The 16,762-nt window shown below is 38.5% G+C and overlaps 2 protein-coding genes across 2 annotated transcripts in view; one reads left to right on the forward strand and one right to left on the reverse strand.

The window, feature by feature from the left end:
• Positions 1-16,762, reverse strand: part of LOC148659414 (ras-related protein Rab-8B) — a 127,546-nt gene that overhangs the window by 67,583 nt on the left and 43,201 nt on the right. The window lies entirely within an intron of this gene.
• The window catches only part of LOC148659416 (transient receptor potential cation channel subfamily M member 1-like), a 51,151-nt gene that overhangs the window by 17,177 nt on the left and 17,212 nt on the right, over positions 1-16,762 (forward strand). Inside the window, exons 3-9 of the mRNA XM_088641618.1 lie at positions 6,404-6,483; positions 7,930-8,134; positions 8,524-8,737; positions 9,665-9,789; positions 10,242-10,413; positions 11,641-11,815; positions 12,457-12,580. Of these exons, the coding sequence (XP_088497744.1) occupies positions 6,404-6,483; positions 7,930-8,134; positions 8,524-8,737; positions 9,665-9,789; positions 10,242-10,413; positions 11,641-11,815; positions 12,457-12,580 (1,095 nt within the window). The remainder of the gene's footprint in view (positions 1-6,403; positions 6,484-7,929; positions 8,135-8,523; positions 8,738-9,664; positions 9,790-10,241; positions 10,414-11,640; positions 11,816-12,456; positions 12,581-16,762) is intronic.

The raw sequence follows: 16,762 nt of genomic DNA on the forward strand, positions 1-16,762 counted from the left end.
TTCCCAGACCAGTGCCTTTCCCAGCTGCTGTATGGAAGACTGCACTCAGAACTCAAGGGACCTTTATAATGTTGTGAGCAGAGAGGGAAATGAACTGGGCTTCAAATCTGCCAACAACACCCTGTTTAGTTCTCCTTTACAGTGCATTGCATTTGTGAAGGGATGCCTGTCTGAACCATAAAAGGAATACTTCTAGGGGCAGGATATTGTTATAACTCTTTCCATTACATTGGCATTGACCAAGAGAGTAGAAGGAAAACATAAGGAGAAGAAATCCAGAAGCCAGACCCCTTATATAGGCACAGGTGAAACAGATACCTCCCTTTAATTATTATCCCAGACTGCTGTAATAAGCTATTTTACTTATCATTTACTTGTCATAGTCCAGCCTGTCTTTGCAGTCAGTCTACTTTCCAGTTAACAAAATTCCCCCCTTCTCCCTTCTCCCTTCCCCCAACACACCTTGTTAATGCTGCTGGAGCTCTCATACACTGGGAAGGTAATCAGTTCATTCTACCATTTTCTCAGTAACCTTCCTGACATGTGCAGTCCCTACCTTTTGATGCCCATGAGCTGTGGCTATTGGCAGTGGGGCTGAAACTGTCTCAGACAGCTGTCAAGTCACATAATGATTGTGCCTGTGAAACAACACCAACTTCCTTCAATTGATTTACCATGTGAGAGCCATTACATGTTTGATCCTAATGCGTACATTGGGCTACTGGTTTTCTGTGTTTATTTTCTGAATACACACTGCCCTTTAGAAAATAATTAATACTTTTTAAGAAATCAATATGTTCCAATTTCAAAAAGGTACAGTGGGTTTTGGAACTTGTCTACGAATCATTAGCATTGTTTTATATTTCTAGACTTTATGCAGTTATTTGGGTATATTGTATTGAAATAAGATTTATCAGAAGATGTCTTGCAAATTATAGAATGATAGACAAATGATAGACAAATGATAGAATGATATGATAGACAAATGATAGAAAGCAGGCTCAGGTATGAGGAATCAATATCGCCTATTAGTTGCAGTGTGATCCTATAACAAATATGGCAAACACATGAACTTAAGAGTAACCAATCTTGTTTTATAATGAGCAGATTTGAATTCCAAGACACATTTGACTGCAACCATGTTTTTCTGCTGTTCAACACCGGTACAAAGAGAACACTAACTTCTACTGAGTCTCCTTTGTACATCAAAGTGTATAAGCAGAATAATACAAGACAGTATCGTTAGAATTACTACAATGTATAGATTAGGTGCTTTATAATGTACCTGCATTGCTAGCAATCCTGAAAAGTTGTGCTGATGAAGTAAAAAGGTTGAGGTATTGTTCTGAGGACTAGATTTGCTAAGTGTGAATGCCCTTTAAATGATACCATGCTAGATTTTGTCACAAAATCCCAGCTTGCCCTTTCCAGAATTGCCAAGAATGTACAGTATACATTTTCTGTCCAGGTCCTCCACTAATGGAAAGTCCAACTAAAATGCAGCAATAATTTTTCTAATTATCCTGGAAAAGTTTGCTTTTATGAATAAAGTTGTTAAAGGCTTGTGGTCTGTTCCAACATGTTGCACTGATGAAACCGGCTGTCAACAGCACTTTTCTGAGTTCCTTGTGAGGACTTGCCTCAGTGTATAAAGAATACTATTGCACTCATTTATGCACAAATAAATAGCATTTCTCCAGCATAAGATTCTAGTATCTAGCAACTTTTAATGAAACAGCAACACGTGAAGCAGAAAGAGTTGGGTTCTTTTCCCTTTGTATAAGAAACGACACTCTGAAATAACACACATCTTAAACAGGCCAGCAGGAAAGGCTAACAGGTTTCTCTTGCAGTTTACAGTCTGATTTTCTTGTTTACTGTTCCACATATTCAACATGTGATTTGTGTACAGAAGTTTATATATTTGTCTCCCTGTTTTTTATTTCAGAAAATCAGGCACCTACACATGGTAACTAAAGTGAACCTGAAAATACCCTAAAGCCTGAGAATCTAACATAAATATTTAAACTGTATTTTTATACGTCATCGTCAACAGAATACATACTTTTCCAACAAACCTAAGCTATTTAACATACTACAGTGTTCATGTTCTTTGTTTACTGCCTTCTTTAGTTAAGTCTTATTTGCCACAACATAGCAAGTGGAAGAAAAAGACTACAATTATTTTGTTTTGAGTTTTGGGGTGACCTTGCCTCTCCTGGGGCCCAGTCATTTCTCATTTTCAAAGAATGGAGAGTTGTAGTCTTAACGAGGTCTCTTTGAAAAGAATGGCCTTGTCCAATTGTTTCAATTATGCAAATCGGGTTGAAATTGAAGCAGTGTGTGTGTGTGGGTGTGTGAGTGGGTGGTGGGGAGGGGGGGGGGTCGACACTTTCAAATTAAAAGTTGGAGGCCTTATTAATTTCCTCCCCCATCTTGCCCCGGTGCAAACTGAACTTTTTTTTTCCCATCGTCTCCTTGCAAAACAACGCTGGACACTGTTGAGATGGGAAAGAAATGCAAAGTTTAACAAATTGGAGATTATGGTGGCTATCAAAGTAGACTTGTTGTGCCTTGTTCCAGCGAGGGGATAAAACGCCCTGTGGGCATGGGGATGGGTCATGGGACTCCCAAAAGGATTACCTTGAACTGGAGTCATAAGACTTGTCCGAACAAAGAGCCTGCTCACATGCTCATCATATGAACCGCTCTTCATAAAGTGATGAAGCTTGATGTCTTGTGGGATTCGAGGAGCTTCACAGACTCTGGGAACAAGGAGCTCCAGGAAGACTGGCCAAGCTACTGCAGCTGGGAGAGAACGGGGGAAAGAGCACTTAAACTCCCACTTCAGCATTCAAATTCAAATTTCAGTTTGCACCAAAGGGCCTTTCACACAGTGACAAGGTAGGCTACATCAAAACGTCACAGAATATGTCGGTTCTTGGTGTTTATGATTTGAAAGATAATCCAGAGGTTGATTAATAAGTTTGCTTTATTTGATTTAGAAATGTCTAACAGTTGGGAGAAATAATTGCAATCCAAATTCAGGAACAATAAGTCCAAATGCCAAAGAATAGCTAAAAACTCCCAGTACTGTAGTTCAGAAGTCCAATCATTTACTTTCATATTTTCAGTGATCATCATGATTTTGATGACTGTCTAGGAAATTGTAATATAATATCGTTACTACTAATCAAAGTAATGTGAGGAATACTTACTCAAGTAACAGGTAAACTGAAAAAGTGTTTGTGAAAACCATACTGGAACATTTTTAGCATCTAAATCATTCTTGTACAATGTTTATAATATGTAAAATTGTCACCTTATTGTGTCTTGTGTGGTATCAAGGCCGTTTTGTAATTTTAAAAAGATTACAGCAGCTGTTAACAACAAAAAAGGATAAAAAAAACAGTACAGTACAGAGTCAGGATGAAAGAAAGAGGTGGTGGTGTTTTTGTGTTTTCATAAATATCTTTCTAAGAGATTAAAACTAAAAGGTATACATTAGGATAGCCTCATCACTGCCTTAGCATGGATATCAATCCTTGTTAATTTTTGCCTATTTAATTTTTGATAAAGTTGTTCTGCTTTAGCAACAACAATCTGCAACAACCCACAACAAATCTACAACATTTCTGAAATTCATGAATTTGACAAGACAGCGCAGAACTTGCTTACCAACTTAAAAATAACTAAAATGGCTGAAGGTGAGGATAGATCAAGTTAAAATAAAATTGTAGTCTCCAAACCCTAACTTTTTATTTGAAGTTTGAGCTTTAAAGTTTTGGTGATAGAGTCACTAGCTTTTGGTCCACATCTCAACTTGTACTTCTTTATACCATCTGACAGGCAGTAGTCATGAATAAATGGCATCTCTCTTTATTCAGGAGCAGGTGGGAACTGTGACGTGCTCCTTCTCATGGAATTTCTCTCAGTCTCCTTTGTCAGCCATAACCAAACTTCCAGAAGAAATTTGCTTCCAGATCTTTGGGTTTAATTAGCGCCAAACAAGACACAAAAGGCCAGACAGATATTGCTTTGAAGTGTGGCTATTTTTGACTAGCACTGGAAAAAGATCAAAATACCAGCTCTTGGGGGAGCTAATAGATTGATTAAGAATGCAGCTTTTGTTGTTTTTTCATGACTTAAAAAAGATGTGGTTCAATGCAATATAACTATAAACCTGCTTTAATAACTACAATTCTAGCAAAACATGATCTCCAAAGAATTGTTGAAGTGCTTGTGTGTATTGTACTTGTTTCTATTCCATATTATTTCATGCTTAGTTATAGCTATTACAGTAGTTAGCAATGTTGCTTAAATTTAATCCACCTCCTAGTTCTACTGCTCTCTTGAAGTAGTTATTTTAAGATGAAAGGTTTTGGTACTTTTTTATGTTTAAAGTTTTTCATCCAAATTGGAAATATCTCGGAAATGTCTCTTTAGAAGTACAGGCACAATGTTCCAGGGCATGGCTCTATCAAATTTAAGTGTCAGACTCCCAAAATACGAAATCAGATTTATAATAATTTTAATGTATAATTTATCAAGATCGGATAAGTACGTATATTGTTTCCAAAGGATTGTAAAATCACTTTAATTGGATATTATCACATGTATGGGACTATATTAAGGATATATTAATATATACAGTATATATATATATCATTTTCATATAATATGTGTTAGTGGCATTTGTAACTTGTTATCCTAAATCATCTTGGTCACGGCATAAATTAGGGCATCTCATCGGGGCAGCTGCAAAAATTCTGTCACGATGAGAAAGCATGTAAATGATACTGGATCCTGCAACCAACACAGAGCTGAAAGTGCTGGAGGTATCAAACGCTAACACATAGCATACTGTATGCAGGTTTCCAAACTCAGTGCTGGTACTGACAAAGCTGATCCTATTTCACCTTTGCCAGTACAAAGGAGCACAATGAACCCCTTAGTAAGATTGCACAGGCATTGGCTCGACTATGAACGCTGTCAGGGTTTCACTATTTCTTTCACTTAGGTTTATTATTAAAAAACAATACATCGTCTTGGAAAGACCAAGATTTCTGTCAGCTCTAGCCTTCGCAGTCCAAAGCTGTGCTTCATTAGTTCAGCTTCACAGACTGCACACAGGCATAACACCATATGATATGGCTGCTAAAACTCCAGTTTGTGTTATTATTTAAAGGATTTTCACATCTAGATTCATTCATTCATAAAACTTATCTATAACAAACATGATTTAATTGCCTGGTTACCATTGCAGAAAAAGACTTGCAAAATAATTTAGAGTACAGAAAAATGTGTTACAAACTTTTTTACAGTAGTAGCCTCAAAAGAGGAGAAAAGTTTTTTTCGGGGTTCATGTTTTTAGCAGTTGGCAATGATATCAATGATTACATTCATTGAATGAACACATGAAACTGAAAATACACAGAACAAGTCAGTAAATAAAGGCAACGTATGAACATGCACATATATTTTTCTAACTATCTGTTGATGCTATGACCAGCACTTGTCTTTAGGAAATTAATCTGCAGTAATCCAGAGTGAATGCTTTTTACAAAACAGGCGCTGCAGGGAGCTCACTAACACAGCTTCCACCGTGAGAGTGATGTTAATCACTATAGCTTAATAATGTAAGTCATTAAAAGTAACTGGCTTTGCACATACAGTACATTTTTTGGTAGATTTATACATATAGCTATTTGCTGGTATATATGAGAAGGTTTTCAGCTAGGCACTCCAGTGTCTGCTTAAGTATTTATGCAGGATTATAATCAAGCTTGGAGTAAGAGGATTACAAGATCAAGGACAGTGAAACTTGTGTGCACTAAAAGCAGAACTTGGAGTAATTATTACACTAAGATGTATGTGTCTGTGTATATACAGACATGGAGAACTCCTACAAATACAACCAATTGCCTGCACTCTTGAGTAATGTTGATCATAATGTTGGTCTTTCTAGAGATGAATGTTGAAAAATTATTCTGGGCCTTGTTGGCAAGCCGTAACTTAGATTTCAGAAAAGGGAGGCAGTGAGATGGTACAACACTCTGCCATTCATAAGTGAAAATCGAGTCTATCCCTGGGCTTTTCAAGTTGTCAGCTGTAAGGCTACAGGACCTTGGGTTATAAAGAATGATTTGCTTTGCAGATGTGGTTTCAGTATTATGCTCGTTAAATGTTACTCAAAATACCAAGTTGCTTTAAGTTAATTAATTAAATATGGGTGTGTTTTGGTGTAACTTCAGTATGCATTTGTATATCAGCCTTCTTGGGAAAGTACCTCACTGCAAAATTTTGGAAAGCTTTAGTTTTCTATCTCTTTCTCTCTAACGATGGACACTCAGAACTAAAGTAAGCTTCTGCTGGGTTTCCTTTTGTTTCATTGTTCCTACAGGGCCAGAAGGCTTGGATAGAGAAGACTTTTCAAAAAAGAGAATGTATTCAAGTTTTTCCTAACAACAAAGACCCAAATAGGTATGTAGACGAATCATGCTGTATACTCATGTGAAGCTATGGTGGAATGGCTTCCAATAAAGTATAAAATACAATTTATAACTTAGTCATTAATTTTATTTTTCTAATTTGGTCAATATTTAAATGGGTGTTTTATTACTGCGTGAATTCCCCACAACACTTCATCAGTTGTAATTTTATGTATTACAACAGTATTACTGCAGACTCCTTGCAGAGTCCTTATTCCATTTAAGGTCTCATAAAACAAACAACCACATTGGTTTATTGTTCCATGATTCAGAAAATCCAAGATATGGTAAATTATCCTAATGAGACATCTCACACAGGCTTCTGCTTAAAAGCAATTAAAATCAATAACACTTTTGAAAGTGTACAGCTGTAGTATAAGAATATCCCAGTAAATCCACAAAGATGCAAAATTAAAATGTTCTAGATTAGCATTTCTTTCTTTCTTTAAATTACCCAAAAGAGCAAAATGGTGTTTTTTTTGTGAAGGCTTTCATAAACCTTTAGGTCAGGATGAAGACGTTTGGACTCCACGTAATTAAAAGAAGGAAGACGTTTGTTTTGTAGTTGTAGCAAAAGCAGCAAATTAGGTGGCATAGTGCTGACCTCAGAGGGTGAAGAAAGGCTGCCAATAGCTCAGCTCTGTGTGTGTGGCAGCACGTATCTGCTGTAAGGGCAGTGACACACATAGATATGAAAGAGGCGGTTCTGACTGATATTACATCTCTTCCAAATTGTTCCTTTTTGTCTTCTCTTTCCTGCCTTTATGCTCAATTTCCACAGCTTCTTATTAAAAACTTCGCAAAGTCTTTTAGAAAGCAAAAGTTTGTTTCATGTCACATCATCTTCCAGGAAAAAAGACACCACCCGATTTGGAACCCTAAGAAAGGAATTCACTAGAGCACACAGATCTCGTATCATTACCTTCTGATCAGTAACATACAGTACCTACCCTCAGAAACATTGAACAGGTACTTGGAATGTGCACAGTCATGGCAATTGAGTCCTGTTTTTACATAATCAGAACTTCCTTCAATATTAAAGTGCAATTTCAGGAGTTTATCAGGGTTTAACTGTATTACTGAAACAGCCATAGATCTTCATTCAATATATTCTATATTATACTTCTAAATACTTTGATCTTTACATACAGTACTTTGGGATGTTGACACTACCAGTCTCATAAGAAGTAGGACAAATATTGTGTTGTTGTTATTATTATTATGAAAATATTAGCTGACATTTTTAAACTAAGCAGCTTACAAAGATTCCAATAACCTCTGCAGTTGCATTTACTGGAGAAACCTTAATAAGCGCCAGTGATGTCCCCCAGGATTTGAGACATAACCACGTCTCCAAAATGGCTTGTATAGGCATGTGCTGCTCTGTCTGTAGACACAGGAGCCTCTTCTAACACCATTCCCAATGTGTCCCATTCAGATGCTGCTGTGGCCTTCTAATCAGTCAACACCTGGCCGTCCTCCCTGGGTCTGTATCAAGCAAGGGCGCGGAGGAGAGCAACCAGCTCGTGCCGGCTGACCCCCAGGCAGAGAAATGGTCTGTCAGCAAACACACACAAGCCTCCTTCACCGACGCCTACGGTATCATCGAGTTCCAGGGAGGAGGCCATTCCAACAAGGCCATGGTAGGGGACACAGCCCTCATCACACTTGCCACACTGTGCCCAGACCCACCTCCGTCATTCGAGACACCCCTCGAGCAGGCTAGTGTTGCCGATTTGGGAGATAGCACACAAGAGCTGCTCATGCGAAGAAAGGCTTGCGGAAGATGATTGTGCGAGTAATTGAGAGGTTTGCTGATGGTTTGTAATGCCCACATATATTCTGAAGGGGTCGCGCTCAAGTAAATATTCAGTATTTGTCACGAAAATATTTTACAGAACATAAATTTGGAGTTCTTTGAAGTACTCACATTTTCCTACCCGTAGTGTACTCTTGCTGCGGGGCATCTAGATGGACAATCCCTCAGGGTTTAGATAACGCTCTGTTTTTGGCGTTCCTGGTTGTGTCTCAGTATATCAGGGTATCCTATGACTCTAAGCCTGACAACCTGCTTCACCTGATGGTGAAGGACTGGCAGCTGGAGCTGCCCACCCTCCTCATTTCGGTCCACGGGGGCCTTCAGAACTTCGACCTGCAGCCCAAACTCAAGCAGGTGTTCGGGAAAGGCCTGATCAAAGCTGCCATGACAACGGGCGCCTGGATTTTCACCAGCGGAGTCAGCACGGGTGGGTACCTTCCACATCCATCTCCTTCTTATTCTCTACTGTGCAGTTAGGTAAGAGTCTTGGGTATTGAGGTTAAACTGCTCTTGCTAAGCCCACAACCACGCACTTTAATAGGCCCAAGAGTCTGCTGTAATCAATGCTGCTTTGGGTGACACAGCAGGGGGTCAATCTCAATTTGAACAGCGTTGGTAACAATCAGGGTCTCCCTCAAGATACTGTGGGAAAGACTTGTCTGATCCACATTGCCTTCTAATGAGTCTCATGATTGGAGTAATCCCGCACAGAAGGAAAGATTTCTCCTTACACTTGCCAATCCATGGATTATGTCTACTCCCATGTTAATGATATTAAGAGATTGTAATTAATAATTCATATGCACACATGGAAAAAGTACTCTGAAGTACTAAACATTGATAATAGTACTAAATGTACCAAAAGTGTTTTTTATGAAACTGCTTAAGTATGGTGGACGCTGTTGATTAAATGGAACTGAAAAAAGAAAAAAGGTTTGTTAATAAATGCATGTGTTATTTACATACTGGTTGATATTGCTTGACCCAACTTTAACATTTCCAAAGAAGCAGCAAAAGTATTATCTTATTCAGTATTATATAGAGTTTCACTGTCAGTTCTGTAATCTTTGTCAACTACTGAGATTCTAACATATAATAGTGGTAATCATTAACCAGTTGTGACGTTTAGCAAAGCCTACTGTACATGACTACAGTTACAGTATGGTAATTAACACTGCATTCATATTAAGAAGAGCAAACAAAGATATAGCCCCCAGTTACTCTGAGGCATGAGGGGGAAATACTATTTTGATCATTTGGTCCAAAGAACAGGCGATCTTCAACCTTTTCCTACTGTACAGCTTTATAGAAGAGCAAAAGACATATGACATCGTTGTCTTTTACTTTACTCCAGGGGTGATACGTCACGTTGGAGATGCCTTGAAAGACCACTGCTCGAAGTCCAGAGGGAAAATCTGTGCCATAGGAATAGCACCCTGGGGGATAGTGGAAAACAAAGAGGACCTCATTGGGAGAGATGTAAGTACAGATGAGCATGAAGGTACAGTGCTGAACAACATTCCTGCAGTGAGAAATCCTGAGGAGACCTGAAGGCCAATATCTCTTCTGCAGATGCACCTGATTACTCACCAGCCTCAAGAATAAAGATTATAACATGAGTGACTTTGGCAGAAAAAAAAACATACCACGGATTTGAGATTCAATATTAAATGTAATAATATGTTTCAATCATTTTTCTTCTGGAGATGGATTCATATTGTCATAAATGTAGTATACAGTATATACTGTATATATATTTGTTTGTTCAAATGAATGTGTAACATGGGTCACATATTTGCTTTGCGTGTTTTCGCCGACCAGACAGAGATTCTGTGCCTACAGCCTTCTGCTCAGAGCCTGATTTTGTTACTGGTGTTGTCCAGTCCTGTACAAACTGCCCTTTCTGAATGACATGTTTCCCTGTACTGTAGGTAACGAGACCCTATCAGACGATGTCCAATCCCCTGAGCAAGCTGTCGGTGCTCAACAGCAGCCACTCGCACTTCATCCTGGCTGACAATGGCACTTATGGGAAATACGGGGCTGAGGTCAAGCTGCGACGTCAGCTGGAGAAGCACATCTCTCTGCAGAAAATCAACACTCGTGAGTGACCGCTCATCTCCGTACAGAAACAAGTCCCAGCACCGGACACGGGTTAAACACGTGCTCCACTTACGAAAGTCCAGTGGACGGTTGAATAATGTTACACAGAAAAAACCAGCTCTCCTACAGTGAATTGTCTGGCCATGAGCTTCAGGCAGGTTGAGAAGCTACTATCTCCTCTAGTGCAGAGACTCCTTACGTCATTTAATTAGATGATTTAGCAGCTTCACTTCAACACCAAAGGATCATATGTACTGTACAAGGATTGGGTAACTACACTGTACACCATTATGAGAAGTCACAGAGAACAGTCCTATCTACAGTACAGATGAGCTACAGTACATACCAATAACAAGAGATCTCCCTCCTATAGCCCTACTACCGAGTAAGGCCTCTGTCATGATAAATCATTTTAAATATGAGTTGTTTTTAAGGCTTTGTGGAAAGGAAAAGAATATAATGGGCTCATCGAGGAGAATTCCGAATGGCACACTGTGTCCGTACTAGATACACGAGACATCCGTAAGAACAGTTTTATCTTCAATCTACCAATGTTGAGAGAAGGAAGAAGCGTGAAGAAAAGAGGCAGAGAGATGTGGCTTCCTCAACACCCTGCACCTGACCATCAAACATCTTGAATAACTGAAATTTCTGAGGAATGCACTTGTGAATCAAATACGTCTTAAGCTGTGGTGAATTGTGTGGAGCATTCTTATTCCTGTGAAGGAAGTCCGGACATCGTTTTTTTTTCCTTTTACTGGATAATAACTTTTTTTTAGTGATTGTAAGGCTGGACTCACAGTCAAAAAATGCTCACATCATGTGACCTGTGGGTTTCCCTTTGTCATCCTATGCCTGGTGGTAGTGATAAGGCAGGGACAGCAAAGGGGTGCTCAGCTGTCACCACTAACTTCATTAGACTCTGCACTTCAAAAAGACCTGTGGTCATACTGCAGCAAGGGTGCCATTCAGATTTCAGATCAATTCAGATCATAAACATGTCACAGCTACAAGACGTTCCACTCACAAATTTCACGGCCACGGCCACGATTCCACCACGAGGACACACCATGATTCTCTTTGTTGTTTATTTGATTTTCCCCGACGAAACCCCTTCTGATGGTTATTTTCCTTTACAATGGAGGAGGTTACCTGAACTGGGGCAGGTATCGTGGCCCCAGGGACCCTGGTGTCTCTTGTGTGAGGCTATGTGTCTGCTTGCTCCAGGTCTGGGCCAGGGGGTCCCAGTGGTGTGCCTGATCGTGGAAGGGGGTCCTAACGTCATCTCCATTGTGCTGGAGAGCTTGCGCGAGGAACCCCCTGTGCCGGTGGTGGTCTGTGATGGGAGTGGACGGGCTTCCGATATCATCTCATTCGCACATAAGTACTCAGAGGAAGGAGGGTAAGGAAGGAAAGAGTGTCTTGTGCTCTAACGCACTATCGTACCAATCAGCCAGTTGCGGAGTCAGTTTCATTTTGCCTGTGCTGAGATATCATCCCTGGATGACTGGACACTAAAATACAATTGAGAAATACAATTGGCAAAAAAAAATGTTTCAGCTAAGTAAAGGGGAAAATCAAATATTCCTAAAGTAAATACAATTAATTAAAAACAGTACTGAGTTGCATCTTAGGGTCAGCTAGTTAGAAAGCTAGTTTTCAGATAACCTAGCCAAATAAGCGCTAGTTGCACGTGATTTATAGTCGAGATTTTAAATGTTTTAAAAACATTTTCAGCAGTGAGGTCATTGTGAGGACACTGTGTGCCTGTACAGCAGTCAAAGTCTGTCAAGTCTATCAATTATGATCAATCATTTAATTGAAATGATGCCAAAAGCATTTAACCCATATCCAAAATCTCTATACTTTTTCTAGAATTTTACATTTATTTTGGGGTTCACTGTATTTCAGACATTTCAGATATCACTATACTTAGATATTTCATTTATCTAAAAGTTTTCCATGCAGGCAAATAGTCTCTGTGAGTCCTCTTTGTGTTCCACTCAGAGAGAGCAGCTTCTCGATCTCAATTGTTTTTTTTAGAATTATAAGTGACAGTCTGAGGGATCAGCTCCTGGTGACCATCCAGAAAACCTTCAACCACAGTAGGAACCAAGCGCAGCATTTTTTCCTGATGCTAATGGAGTGCATGAAGAAGAAAGAACTTGTAAGTATGGGGACTGAGGAGCCAGGAACAGTTTGTTGTTTCAGAGTGTAACTATGGCTAGATTGATTGAACGAAATGGAGGCAAAAAACAAACTAGGCACTGGAAGTTCTCTGATATTGCTTAATATGTAAGACTTTTAAGAAAGCATTCGTTAAAAAGCATTTCAAGATCTAGGCTTAAAGAAACATTTTATGAACTTATTGTTTGTGTTATATAAAAATAAAGGTACAGTCCAGAGCAGAATGAGCGCACAAGGTATGAACATACAAGGTGATTCTTCTGGTATTGAGATAAATACTTTCCTAACTAACTGAATAAGAAACGTGTACCACAATAAATATGTTTTGGTCAACTTCATTGTCTGTGTTGTGTTCCATACCTGTGTTGTCTGTTCCTTCTCCATTATTGTTGTGAACACAGAGTGCATTCTACACCGATTTCCATGTGTTTCTCCTTTCATTCACACAATCTATTTTGAATGGAAGTCACTTGCAGCAGAATAAAGCATAATACCACATAACAGAAAGTTTATTGAAAGTAGCAGTTCTACTTATTCAAATCTAATAATTTTTATTGGGGTATAATAATAGTTACATGCTGTGATTTTAGGGAATATTGGTGGACACAGTGGTAATACTTTCAGTATCACTTAATTTTAAAAATCTAGCGATTGTTCAAAACTTGAATTTTCGTAAGCACTATAAAACTCACGTGACCTATAATGGCTGATGTTATCTTATTTGTGATTTTCAGAGAACACAAGTATATGAACGGTATAGAACGCATTTGCTAACTAGTTAAAAGATAGCTTTAAAACAATCATGATAATCGGTTGCTTGAAATTGTGATTTAATAACATTCAGCCTCGGAAAAGGACTTTTAAATTAGTAGACATTTTACATTTGTATGTCCTTTGTATTCAAAGTTCTTCTTTCCTTATTCAGAAACTCAATTCTATGATGCTTTTTACTGAAATTGTTCAAGCAAATATTTTGACTTTTACTTCAAAATAAGTCATATGCATAGTCACTTGTTTTGTAACCATTTCAACTTCGGCCCATTTCCTATACAGCCTACAACAGTTTCAAATAAACTCAGCATTCACTGCATGCTCTTCCTCTTCAATATGCTTCAGAAAAAATTACAGTTTTCTAATCTGTTGTTAGACTGAGGAGTAGTATAAAACACACCTTAAAAAGAATATGAATACTCCTTTGTTTACCATTTTGTTTCCAAGAAACACCATAAGTTGAGCTGGAGCTTTTATTGTTTATGGTGCAAAATCAGGTACAATCTGTATAAGCATCTCCTATTTTTGAGAAAGTAATACCCATCATTCGCTTAATGACTTGACTTTTTCACAATAATTAAATTCCTCAATCTGGCAGATGCAATTCTTGAAGCATAGCCATTAAATCAGAAAGTTGCCATGGTATATTTGTAAGTGAGCTATTATCAATATGTAATTTCTTTAATAATTTCAAAATAAATTTGGGTTATATATTTTCAGGGAGCCCCTACATAAATACATAAGCCAATGTGTGTCTGGAGTTCCTCAGCCCAGCTAAGGAAGGAATAAAACAACCATGAAACTGGCCTGTTTTCAAATAGATATGAGAAAGAACAGATTTCTCTTTTATCCATGGACTCTGTTCTTCACATTAATCCACCACCTCTTTTCTGACTCACATTATATCATTATTGAATTCATATTATTGAAATGAATGTGATCCAGAACATTCAATTGAAAATTGAGCAACAAAACCCAACGGTTAACAGTTTATTCTGTTTTTAGTTCTACTTTTTAAAAACAAATTATGATCTATTATTTTCATTAATATTCATTACAGCATTTAGGTAGTTTCAGTTACTAAAAACATCCACAACAATTTTTTTCTCAGCAGCCCTGAACCTGCTTAACAGAGATCCCACTTCTCTATGTGCATACTGTAAATGTATTGATAATAAACCCCTCATTGAATGCCAAGCCTCAACCAAACAATTTCTATTATTATGGAATTTACAGTATAATACAAGCTTAACAATATTGTCACTTTCCTACAACATCAGCTACACAGATATATGCTCTTAGTAGTTTTAGTTTGTGACACAAATGAAGGACTTTTCTGAACAGCCACACTCCGTCAACTTCTGCAAGAACAGAACTCCGTGAGCAGAGACTATACTGTGTATCAAAAAGCTTAGCTAGCCTTAGAGTTGCAGACTGCATGTCTATGTCTGTAAAGAGCTTAGATGTGATAGTTTGAAGAATTTTTTTTTCTTTTCATCACTACTTCAGATAGCTAATCCTCTCTAGGTTAGGCTGCAATCCTTTCATCTTGCCCAAAAGTGGTTCTGTGTCATTGCAAAGCTTTGGAGAAAAGGGTTCCTTTGATTTCAGAGGATACAGTCTATTTACATTGACATAAAGCTGAAAATGAACATGTTCTAGGTTGGCAAGACTGACTTTCCAAGTCTTTATGGACTCCCATTCACATACTGTCCCAAGGGCTGGCGAATTTACACAACCCGTGATATTTCTATAGCTTATCAGCTTACTTTCTGTCCATCATTTAACAGTTTCAGATGTATTAAGTCTCTTTGTCCACAGAGAAATTAGCCCTTCATCTTACCATTTGTAGAGCCAGTGGATTATAAATTATATGAAGTACATATAAGCAGAGAGCAGCTCCACAATGTCTTTATCTAGCAATCAGATGTAATAAAACAAAACTGGTAATGTTTTCATCTGAATCCAGCATTTAAACAGCATATATGTCTACTTCAATCCTCTCAATCACTCAACCAAACTTTTTGCACCCATAACAAACGTTTGACACAGAGTCCCATAGCGCCCTTTCTGGGTGTCTTCTGTGATTTTATCGTGTTTTTAACAGTTTGTTTTTCCTCCATTCAGAAACTGTGGATAATTAGAATTTATTACATCAGCCTGATTTAGATTGACCTTCACTGCTCTATACAGACTGGCCCAACATTACAATGAAAGGCAGCTTGTGCAGCTTGTGAGTTGCAATCATTAGTCTTTAACTACAGGGCTTCATGATGTATCGATTAGTAGTAGGCATTCTAGACCCTTTTGAAACTTCCAACACAAGGCATCATATACAGGGTGTACTAATTGCATTATTTACAATATAACACATGTGACAGTGCTTCAAGCATAATTGCATTTTATGCAACTGGGCTTCAACAAAGACAGTACTGTTACTGGACCAGAAAAGCGAATGAGCTCACATTGTGTCTAAAAGGGGTCTGAAGGGGTTTTGAAAAATGTCCCTTGCAGCACAGAAAATGAACACAGAAGCCTTTAAATTTCCCTTAACATCTCTGGTGTGAGCATTAATCACTTGGATTTCGAAATGACAGTATGAATATGTATATGCACACCAAATGATGGGTGACTGACCCAAACCCAAGCAGAGTGCAATGACAGTGACAAGTGATAAGATCATTGTTTTCTCACATCAAGAACTACAGATACTACTACTGTATTTTAACTGTATTCTGAGACTTTCTAACGCATAGTTTTAGCAATGCCAATGCATGAAACCTCTTAATCTGTCAATATGGCAATGTTCAGCCCCACCTAAAAGGGGTCAAAGACCTTCCAAATGAATGCACTGTGCAGCTGAAGGAACTGTCCATGAGATTAAATATTAAACCAAGGTCCTGAATAACTGGCTATGATCCTAGTGCTGTTCATAAGAGGAGAGGTGTTAGCCAGGGCCCTGGCTAAACTCCACTCTGCTTGCACAATCTGGCCTACATAACATTCCCTCTTAATTGAAGTAGTGAAGCCATGAAGACGCGCGGTGTCGCAGGGCTGCTGCCACACAATAGTGACAGTGCGTCACCCAGGTGGGTCCTGCACGTCAGTGGTGGTTAACGTAATTGTACAGTGTTTTGAAATCCTTTAGGAATGAAAAGTTTTGGATAAACACAAATAATTATTTTGAGCACTAGAGTTTTCAACAAAGATAGCAGCCAAATTCGCTTTCACCTCATCTAGTCCAACACATAATCATTGCTAATGTCGCCCCCCCCTCCCCGACCAAAAAAAAAACCCTACAAGTACCATAAACTGACCTCTTCTCCTTCTCATTTTGATTTTTCACCCATCTGCCCCCACTGCAGCTGCCCCTTCACTCCTCACTCTGCAG

The sequence above is a fragment of the Lepisosteus platostomus genome, chromosome 7, assembly GCF_059453375.1.
Source record: "Lepisosteus platostomus isolate fLepPlt1 chromosome 7, fLepPlt1.hap1, whole genome shotgun sequence".
NCBI lineage: Eukaryota > Metazoa > Chordata > Actinopteri > Semionotiformes > Lepisosteidae > Lepisosteus > Lepisosteus platostomus.